We start from the raw sequence: 11,516 nt of genomic DNA on the forward strand, positions 1-11,516 counted from the left end.
TATATAATTCATAAATAATTAAATCTAATAATGATGAAGCAAAATATTTCAAATTGTCCAATCGTAGGATCAAATACTCCCAACGTCTAAAATTTCAAGAATAAGTATACTATAATCGGGTTATACGGGTTCACTTCGTGTTGGTAGGTTGACCCGCGGCCGACCTGTTTATTAAATGGGTCATGATGGGTTGACCCGCAGCCGACCCGCTTTTTAATCATGCGGGTTCGGAATTGACAGCCCTATTTGGAATACGTACCGCCCAGACACAATAATAATATTACTATGAAGAATGCATGATGTCATTAATGGATAAGTTTTTGAAGAAAAAAAAAAAAAAAAACCTAACCCTAGTCCGTGCGCCTCTACTATCTACATCTTCTTATGACGGTCATTAACGCATCTATGAACAACCAAGCTTGCATCCACATTAGTATGAAAGAACACTTATATTCATTATCTTTTTCTTTTTTTGAATAAAAATTACAATTTTTTCCTCATACCATGCATTATAATATTATGATTAATTTCAATTTACGCCCCTGAGGTTTAGGGGTGTCATCATTTCACCCCCTTAACTCTCAATTTCACTTTTTTACCCCCTGAACTTTCTAATTTTTGTCTTCCTGCCCAATGTCTCATTTTCCGTTCAAATTGGACGTTAAGTTCGATTATGGGGCCCATTTTGAGGGCTAAAATGGTCATTTCAAGGAAAAAAAATATGATTAATTTCAGTTTACCCCCCTGAGGTTTGGGGGTGTCATCATTTCACACCCCCTCCCTCCCCCCGACTCTCAATTTCACTTTTTTACCGGTGTTTCTCCCTTCTCTCTCTGCGTTAAATCCATCTCTCTATCACAACGCCAAATGTTTTGTCCCGTCCTCCCCAACGTCCCTATGGTAAGGTTTTGGGATTTGGGATTTAACGTCGGATTTGGACGAAGAAATGATCATTTTAGCCATCAAAGTTCGGATTTAACGTCCAATTTGGACCAATGACTAAAATATCGAATATCGAGGATATATCGATAGTCCGAAACATGAAAATTTTGACGGAAATATCGATATCGATAAATATTAGAGAAAAATGATGGAAATTTAGATAAAAACAAGAAAATTTTAAATAAGACTTTTGAAAATGTTTATTTAATCAATTATCTACTATATTTCAAAAGAAAATGTTGAATAAAAATTATAACATATTGACTTATAGTAATTTAAGATGAATTAGTGTATGCTGGCATTTCATAAAATTTAACTCAATACTCTTAATATTTTTTTATACTAGATGGAAAAGTAGGTATGATTAATTCAATTCAATAAAGAGAGTATATAAACCAAACACTTAGTAATATTAAATAATAGTAGACCTAATTTTCAGTAAATAAGAGTATAAGAGATATATTTAGTGTGAAGCATGTAGCTACAGAAGATGAATTGTGTGATGAAAATATTCTTATTTTCAAAGTAACAAAAATTATTTTAGATTGAGAATTGTTGGTAAAAAAAAAATTATTGTAAATTGGTTATTGATTAGATATTTCTCTTAATTTCCAGACTTTGAAGTAATATATATTACTTAAGCTATTATGTGTGTCTATATATATATATATATATATATATATATATATATATATATATATATATAATAAAATGTACAATATATTAGCAAAAGCTATTATTGCAGCGGCAGTGGACAAGTCCCTTTGATTCTCCATGAGCAATCAAGGTTCGAAACTTCTTGACTGCCTGTGGTTGTATTTTGTTTACAATTTCAAATGTCAGTGGCAAGGCTCTAGAATGTAAGAAATTCTATGCGCGTGGGCTCCATTTTGTTTGGAATTTCGCTAAATTATCATTAATGTCGATGATTTCGGGAAATATCGCAATATTTAGAAAATTTCGCAGATATTTCAGTGATTTTTTTCCATTCTTTAGTCCTTAATTTGGACGGAGCATCAGAGATTGGGCACGAAAGACAAAAATTGGAAAGCTTAGGAGGTAAAAAATGAAATTGAGAGTCGGGGGGTGAAATGATGACACCCCCAAACCTCAGGAGGGTAAACTGAATTAGTCTTGAAATAACCATTTTAGCCCTCAAAGTGGGCCCCATTATTGGACTTAACGTCCAATTTGGACCGAAAATGAGACATTGGGCACGGAAGACAAAAATTGGAAAGTTAAGGGGGTAAAAAAGTGAAATTGAGAGTCCGGGGGTGAAATGATGACACCCCCAAACCTCAGGGGAGTAAACTGAAATTAATCCATAATATTATATGCCATTAAGATTTAAACTTATAGCCTCCACAATGTCGGTCACTCCAAATAACCAACAGGCCACAAGTTACCGACACTAATTTTCATTTTTCACAGCTTACATTCAATTATGACATAATGCATGCTTCATTAATAATTTTTTTAACGAATAATCAATCATTTTTATCAAAATCATGATAATTCTGTTAGTAATTAATAGATGCATAAACAGATGATTATGGTAATAGCAGATTGCTATTGTTTTCCAAAATTTGTACAAATACATTTGGACAAACGATCGAAATTGGTCTCAGGTCCAACGTACAATGTCCATTTCACTTACTACAAGCTCTCTATTGGCCGGTTTACTCATACATGCATGCTATCTGTTTTGGTAACTTGTAAAAAGCTTAGAAGGAAAGTTTAGCCATTTCAAGTTTAGGAAGTTGAAGAGGGCGATCGAATAAGACTATTGCCATCCCAAAACAACTTGTTCATTCAATGGGAGCCATTGTAATGGCGTCACTCTTCTATCAATTACACATCATCAACAAGGATTAATATATGTTGCACCAAAACTCCTAATTATCAATATTAAAGTAATGCTTTCGATTGATTATTGCAATTGAAATCAACAATTAAGTGCATCACTGTGTTTATCATTGAGTTTTTTAGTGCATGCAACTATACCTTGTCTTATGGTTATTGGTGTTTGGTGCCATTAACTCAATTAAGCTTAGATAGACTTATCATTATCGATATGGAAGAGCTAGCAATGAAACCCTTTTGATCGAATAGGAGTTTAAACTTGAAACCATACTCAACTCCACGTAAGCATGGGTCCTAAGTGACACTGGGATCACGTGTGAGACTTTAGCTTCACTTCTTTCTTTACTAGCTTGTTACAGCGAAACACGCTTATTCAACTATTATATCACATTTAACATATTTATTTCCTTTACCCTAAAGACCCCAAAACCCAAAGGCAATGCACCGCCCCGATAGACGGGAAAAAATAACAAAAAACGATGGTGGGTTTGCCTAAATTTAATATAAAATAATTAGTAAACTTAAGAAAATTCATCCTAATTTCTGAAAAAAAATTATTGGAGGAGAATAAATGCATTGAATAGTTGATTACGATGCATATTAACGCAATGTATCATTTTCTTCAAATGGCATTTATTCTTATTATCTTAAAACTTTAAATTCACTTCAAATGTCATTTATTCTTGTTATGTTAAAACTTTAAATTTTAAGTTCACACAAATGAACTTTGAACTTTTGTCATCACATACAAACTCGGTAACATACGAATTTAGTTTCTAACATAATACTATTCAAGTAGAACAATAGCCGGTACATATCAAATACACAATATTTTTTCTATGAACTGAAATACCAATTATCTCTACTTTACAACTTCCATTGAATCTCGAGCATCTCAACTTATATATTGGTATTTTGATAATTAATCCCAATACGAGTCTTTTTTTTTTTTTTTATAAATTTTAATCTTTTGGATATTCTCATTTTCCCAAGAGTTTTAATTCGATTCTAGACATGCTTGATCACATAGTTTAATTCAAATTAGGGTTTTCAAAGATTTTTGGTACATCATTTTTTTTCTTCCCAATTCGACACATGTAATCTATCCATTAAACTTTTATATGTATTCTCTTGCGCTGCTTACAATGTCACGGCGTCCTACTGATTGCATTGTAATGCAATCGATTCTCTTTGAAGAATGGCTAAATAAGAACTGATAGTGAAAATGCTTTAGACAACTAAGAAATTGAATACATACAAAAAATGTAATATTCACGCTCATTTTTCTCTTAAAATTACTTCACAATTCCTTTTGCGATTTAATTTAAAGTTTTAAACTCAAAAAGGAGTATGAATAATAATTGATCTCATTCTCTTTCTATTTACAGAGTAATTCTATTACTACTTTTCCATTTTGAGAAGGTTGATGATGGACAACTTAGCAAAGTAAGAAAGATAAACGCTTTGTAAATTGTACCAGTCATTCTCAAACGGAAACCGGTACATGTGTAAGTAGGCAAAGCGTAAGCTTCTCCTACAAAAAAGATGGCCGAGCGTGGGACCCTTAAGTCGAGCTCATAACGGGATTACGGGACGGGCCCCACAAGCACAAACCGGCCTGCACGGAAATCGTGAGCCTAATGATCTCTTGGACAAGCCCACGCCGGACCATCAGCCGCCACGTAACCCAGTCCCGGCCATCATTCCGTTGTCCCTGGGCCCCACTCTCCACCAGCACAGGGGCACGGAAACACACACAGCGAAACGACCTGACTCTCAATGTCGCACTGTCTCACCTGGCTCGATCGACCGGCTTGAGCCGAGCCGATGAGAGGAGAGGCGTCGCTGTCCGTATTGTCTAGGGTCGGTTGTGGGGTCCAGGTCACCAAGGGAATGGAAATACAAACATAGACTATTGCGGACCAACCAACCAGAGCCCGCGTGCAATTGCTGGTGAGGAATAGGATAATAAAAATTCTATTAATTTAAGGTTTTCTTTCTTGAATTTGTTGCATTGTTTATATGCACTTTTTGGGATTAATTTGTTTTGTTCATTGCTACGGGCTCGATTGAGCTAGTTTGGTTTAGGGTTTGGAGTGCAACTCTATCGAGTTGGGTGTTTGTGTTTCTCTTATGACAACTCTATTAAAGTAAGGTGTTGGTAATGGTTGGTCACAAAAGGTATAATAATATAAAAGAGCAACATATAAATAATCGTGTATAGCATGTTTCTATAAGGTTCGTTAGTAGGGTTGTTTGTTAGTTATTTGGGTGCTAATATGGTGTTACTTTAAAAAAAAATGGTGTTACGAGCCCCTCAAAAGAAAAAAAAAAAATGGTGTTACGAGGGTTAAAGATTGGATTTGGAGTTGCAGTTGATCTTCCCTATTGTTGTTATTAGGTTTGTGTTTAAAATTATGGTACATTGTTACTCAAACATGGAAGTATAGTATGAAATTCAAATAGTGAACCTTTCAGCCCTTAAAACAATATCATTTTGAACATAAATACAACTAATACCGAAACAATAGGCTGTGATATTAGCTTGATGGTATGAATGGTGGAAAGGGAGCATGGAAAATCATATCTCCGATAATATCTTCCTACACAAGCCGAAAAATGACATGAGGAGAAGAAACAACGGTCATTCGGACATTTAATACTAAAACAACCAACAGATCCTTGATCTAATACGTGTAAATTAAACAATGCGAGCTTTTGAGTTGAGGATTTGGTATTTAAAATTCATACTAGAAAGAAAAATAAAGAATAATCTTAAATAAATAGAGATAATATCGTTTTGGACATAGTACGAACAATTAATACTAAAGCGGTCAACAAATCCTCAATATGATACGTGTTTAATGTTGCGAACTTCTGAGGCGAGGATTTAGAATTTAAAATTTGTATCCGAAAAAAAATTGAACAACAATCTAAAACAACAGAGACATAAGTACCATATCTCATCTTTTTAGAGGAAATCTCTGATTTTAAATCTTAAATTCATAGAAGTCTCAAATTGCAGCTAGCATCTAGAAGGGGTGGCTAGATAATCATATTTTTGTCCTATTATAATTAATCTGGGCGTGCACAACACGCGGTGTAGCCTCAACTCTCAAATTGATGGAACAGTAGTATATAGAAGGACTAGCTGAAAGCGATGGGCTAAGTAAGCTAGGGCAGGGATAACTTTTTGGGCGGGAGAATGTTCACCGCCACCTCAGGTAGAGAGAGAGAGAGAGGTCAAGGTCACCACTATCAAAAATATCCTTTCCATTGATTACAAATCTAGCTATATATTTATAATTGTAATAGTCATCATCATACATCGATTAATTTCTTTAACACACTCTCCTTTAATAGATTTATCCCTTGTCCTTCATTGTCGTTTAAGATATTTAAGAGAGAAAACCAAAACGATCTCACCATCTCGATCTCACCGTCCAATCTTTTTCATTCGCTCTCAGAGAGAGAAAGCCTCATTAAGAAGCTGAAGCCTTCTCTTCTGGTCTCCATCAGTAGCTGGTGGGTGGCTGTGGAGGTTATACACTTCTTCTCTTTCCTCCTTCGTTCTCTCTCAGTGAGCCATTTGAGCGCCTCCCTTTTTCTAAGCTTGAAGCTTTTGCAGCAATCAAGCCCGCTGAAAAGATAGAGGAGAGAGAAAGAAACTAATGTAATCGATCAGTATATATGAGAGGGATGGATTATAATTAGGGCATGTGTTTTGTTTTCTTCTGTTGTGTTGTGTTTGCTCTTGTAATTTAACTCAACCTCTTCTCTATTTTACCATTCTTAGCTTTCCTTTTCCCTTTTCCGAATTCACTTTCCTAGTTTCCTTGCCTTCTTTTCCAGTCCTCGGGATCTGATCTCTTTCTCTCTATTGTGACAAGACAGTTCTTAAGACAGAGAGTACATCAGTTGAGGAGGAGATCACCTCAATTCCCGAGGTCTTCTGTTGGCCTTCTTGTTTGCTTGTCTGTTTGTGTTTCTCTCTTTCTTTCTGTGCTTCTTCTGTTTTGTCTGCTTTCTCAGTGGGATTTTACCAACAAAAAGTAAGAGTGACGAAAGCTCAGCACACCTAGCTCTCGATCTTATATCTCGAGGCTGATTGGTGGACACGAGGTTTTGGTTCAACCAGATCTGTACTGCAGCAAATTTAGCGAAGGTTGTTATTATCTCTTCTCTCTTCTTCTTCCTCTTCCCCTTCTTCTTCGTCTGCTTCATTATCATTAATTATCATCATCGTCTTCTTCTTCTCTTTTTCTCTCTTTTGGGTTTGCTTTATATTCTTTGTTAGTTTCCCGATCTGTGTGGCCTCACAGGATATGGATTGATCATATAGCTAAGTGAATGCTAAAATTTGTTGAAGCTAGGATCTTTTCTTGTTATGGAATTGCTTGACCAACCGATCGATTTTTTACTTCTTCATGATTTCATGTGGAAAAAACGCACGGTTATTCTTACAATTAGTTCATCTTCTGCATTTTTTCCTTTGGTTGAAAATTCATCTTCCATGGAATATAGTAATTTTGGTTTACCCAAGCAGTGACAAAAAAAAAATCTCCTTTTTTCTTCATAAAAATCAACAATTTAGCACTACACTCACCATACCATATCCTTTTTATACGCATGGATCTAGATAGCTATACTTGTACTTTATGTCCAACATGTAAATAATGTCATACTATGGTTACAAAAAAAAGAAAGAAAAGAAAAGCAAAATCATTTAGATGAGTCCTACAAGCATAATCATTTTGTTTTTGGTTATGTAGTAACTTGCTGCATCGTCTTTGATTGTTCTTGAGTACTATCAGCAAATGAGCTTACCAGTAAATATATCTGAGAATTATGTAAGGACTTCCCTAGATATCTTTGAATCATCAGGATTTGATTGTTTGTTTCGTGTGTTTCTGGTACGGGTTTAAAGTGTCTTGGTTTGGTCGATTGAGGAGCAACATATATGTATGCCTTTACTATAACCTTATCTGTATCACTAAAATCTAGTATGGAACATCATGCAAATTGTTTGTTGTTTCAAATGGTGTAGACAATAATTAATATGTATAGATAGCCGAGTTCGTTTAGTATATATGATTATACTTTGCCCCCATTTCAAATTATGCAATTCAATCTAGAGACAACTTTTGGTCACCCCACAAAAATTGATCGGATTTTTCTTATTGCTTTTTCGCTAATATCCCATAAGATGCCTGAGTTTCTTCCAGTCACATTTATAGAAATCTGAAATCTTTGAAAATGTTAATCATCCAGGTTTGAATGACTAGGAAAATTTAATATATATAGGTTTTCTTTTTAAAATGTTAAATTATAAGTTTTCATACGTAAGTAGATTCATGAAGTCATAACATCATCAGTACTGTACAGTCATTCATCTTATTCACGATTCAAATAAGGTAAGGTAACCTTAGTTATCCTTAGAAAGGTAAGAAAAAGGTCCTAATTTAGAAATTTGGTGTCTTGGATGGTTTAATTATGGTTCCTTTCGAATCATGTCAATGATATGTTCTTGAATTCTAGAAATTTCTTGAATTTCAGTAAGTTTTCTCCTTCATGGTGCTCATAATCTCCAATAATATAAGCATTAATTGTTCCGTAGACTCGTATAGGTGTAGTTCAGTTTTCCTTGTAATAAAATCTAGTAAAGAATCTAAGGAAATCTGGCAAGAATAAGAAAATAAACTTTATGCCCTTGATCAAATCATCCCCTTTCAGTTTAGGTAACTTTTAGATTTATGCCGATTCCTATTTCTTATTAGATTTCTTCATGCCCTATAGAGTTTCTCCTCACATACTCACGGAAAAGCTATAAACTGTTGTAGCTGCTCCATTACTTTTGACATAAGTTTCCAGTATCAATAATTAAACAGTTTCCTATTGGTTCACACACAAGGTATTGCATTGTTCGTTCTTGACATGTTGTATTGTCGACTGCAGTAATTGTGATTTTTAAAAGTCCCCCCAAACTCTTATATGGCATTTCCTATTGGTCTTTCTCATGCATATTTATGGAATCCGTAAATTTTCTACATACTGATGTTTAATTATTCTTGTAAAATATGTGCAGGTTTGAAGAACATGAATACCTTTTCACATGTACCCCCGGGCTTTAGATTCCACCCTACAGATGAAGAACTTGTTGATTATTATCTTAGAAAGAAGATTGCTTCAAAGAAGATCGACCTTGATGTCATCAGAGATGTTGATCTTTATAAGATTGAGCCATGGGATCTTCAAGGTAGAAATTCATCAAACTTGTTGATCAAGTAATTGATTAAATTGAGTAAAAAAGACTTTGATTGATATCTTCCGAGTGTGCACTGACAGTAGTTGTTCAATTGGACAGAATTGTGCAAAATAGGGACTGAAGATCAGAATGAATGGTACTTTTTCAGCCACAAAGATAAAAAGTACCCTACAGGAACTCGCACAAATAGGGCAACAAAAGCTGGGTTTTGGAAAGCAACTGGAAGAGATAAAGCTATTTACATTAGGCACAACCTTGTTGGCATGAGAAAGACTCTGGTGTTTTACAAAGGACGTGCTCCAAATGGACAGAAGTCAGATTGGATCATGCACGAGTATCGACTTGAAACTAATGAAAATGGCCCTCCTCAGGCAAGTATTTTTATATCTCTCCTCACTCTACAACAATTTCTTCACGCTCTAGCTTTTAAGCTGTAAATTTTCTGTTAAATTTGTTGGACAAGTTTCTAAAATAGGCATATATATAGCGCGATTGAACCTCTCCACTTTCATTCACATATAATTCAACAAGAGGTTTACCACATTGAGTTAATCAAAATATAAGATACATACCAGATCCACCGTACGTATGGAATACTTCTCATCACACAAGAAATTAGGCCTATATGATTGCAGAATACTTGATTAAACACATTTAATCAGAAGACTCTAGGTTTTGAGCAATTTTGTTAGAATGCTACATATGCATAACAAAAAACAGAGGTCATGGAATCGATTTTCGCCTTCTCCAGGCAGCCCACATTTGGATGTAATCCTTTTTGTGCATTGCATCTTACTTAATATTAAGTTGAGAAACTGTCAGTTTGGACTATTGACAGTTTGACATCATAGAATACCAAATACCACCCGACGCCCAAATTATATGTTTTATTTACCTAGAGTTATGTCTCTTTGTTCATACCAAAAGTGAAGTTACTTCTAAAGTGAAATTTTGGTGTTAATTAACTATAACTGTCCATATAAAATTGCAGGAAGAAGGATGGGTTGTGTGTAGGGTTTTCAAGAAACGATTGGCAACAGTAAGGAGAATGGGTGATTATGAGTCACCATGTTGGTATGACCAAGGCTCCTCATTCATGCCCGAACTTGATTCTCCAAGGACAAATATGATTCCTCACCCTGCTTATACAACATCATCATCATCATCATATCATCACCAGCTTTACTCCAACTGCAAACAAGAACTTGATCATCATTTGCAGTACAATGCTATGCCTGTGCCTCCCCATCCTGATTCTTTTCTACAGCTCCCTCAATTAGAAAGCCCCAAGGTTTCTCAATATGGCACTTATGATCATCATAGGAACAATGGATGCCATGTAATGCCATCTTCGACATTCAGGCCAGATGAGCAATTGCAGCAGATGAATCAACAGAATCTCATGATCAACTCCTCACCACTACTTTATAATGACAACAGTCTTGATGATCAACTGACAGATTGGCGAGTTCTAGACAAATTTGTTGCATCACAGCTCAGCCATGACCAGCAAGAAGCTTCCAAGGAAACAACAACAAATTACTCAAATGAAGCAGTATTTGATCCTGTGGGTGATGAAGTACATATGAATATGGGAGCCAACGAATCCAAGAGGCCAGAAAATAATATTGGACAGGACTATGCCGCCTCAACATCCACATCAAGTTGCCAAATTGATCTGTGGAAGTGAAACTAAGCATTAAGAACATATATTACTACAGTAAGTAGTGCATACATGATACTAATTACCTATTATAATCATAGGAGGTACAGTACTTTAAAGGAATATATTGATCGTTGCTGTACATAGGGTAAACAGAATGGTATTACTATATTACCTATTCGACTTTTGTGCCCTTTTTATTAATCATCAATATATATACTATTAGCTAATGCAGCTGCAGCTTGTTAGAGTACCGAATTATTTTTAATAAAAAAATAACTTAGTCGATCAAGAGGACTATATACGTACATGGACTGGAGTGGCTAAGAAGTACTGGTTGAATTATCTGGGAGAAACTTGTTGAATGTAATTTGCTTTATTTTGCATTGTTAATTGTATTCTGTTTCATGAAAAGGTTTATGATCGAAGTATTTTGCAAAGAAAAAAGAAAAGGGAAAAAAAAAACAAATGTTTATGATCAGTGAATCCCTTACCCTACTTTGTCAGATGTGTGTTATTATGCATATGAAGTATTATTGCAATTCCTATATCTATGAAATCTACTAATTGTGCATGAAAGAGCATGGTGATACCTTATGATCAGTTGTCAATTGAGGAGTATATGCAGTTCTTAAAAGACTGTATACTTTGTTTATTTGTACGTGGCATGTTAAAAATTGGCAAATGCCTGACTTTTGCATCATATATCTTTGAATGAGATCATATGGGAGCTGCCATTTAGTTTGCACGAATGAATGAGAAATCAATGAATATACGTTCATA

At 34.9% G+C, this 11,516-nt stretch overlaps 1 protein-coding gene across 1 annotated transcript; it reads left to right on the top strand.

The window, feature by feature from the left end:
- Positions 1-6,199: 6,199 nt before the first annotated feature.
- LOC112175843 (NAC domain-containing protein 7) lies at positions 6,200-11,255 on the top strand. Its single transcript, XM_024313592.2, has 4 exons — positions 6,200-6,970; positions 8,891-9,061; positions 9,170-9,441; positions 10,062-11,255. The coding sequence occupies exons 2-4, from the start codon at positions 8,902-8,904 to the stop codon at positions 10,758-10,760; spliced, it is 1,131 nt and encodes a 376-aa protein (XP_024169360.1). The 5' UTR covers positions 6,200-6,970; positions 8,891-8,901; the 3' UTR covers positions 10,761-11,255.
- The last annotated feature ends 261 nt before the right edge of the window (positions 11,256-11,516 follow it).

Source organism: Rosa chinensis, chromosome 7, assembly GCF_002994745.2.
Source record: "Rosa chinensis cultivar Old Blush chromosome 7, RchiOBHm-V2, whole genome shotgun sequence".
Taxonomy (NCBI): Eukaryota; Viridiplantae; Streptophyta; class Magnoliopsida; order Rosales; family Rosaceae; genus Rosa; species Rosa chinensis.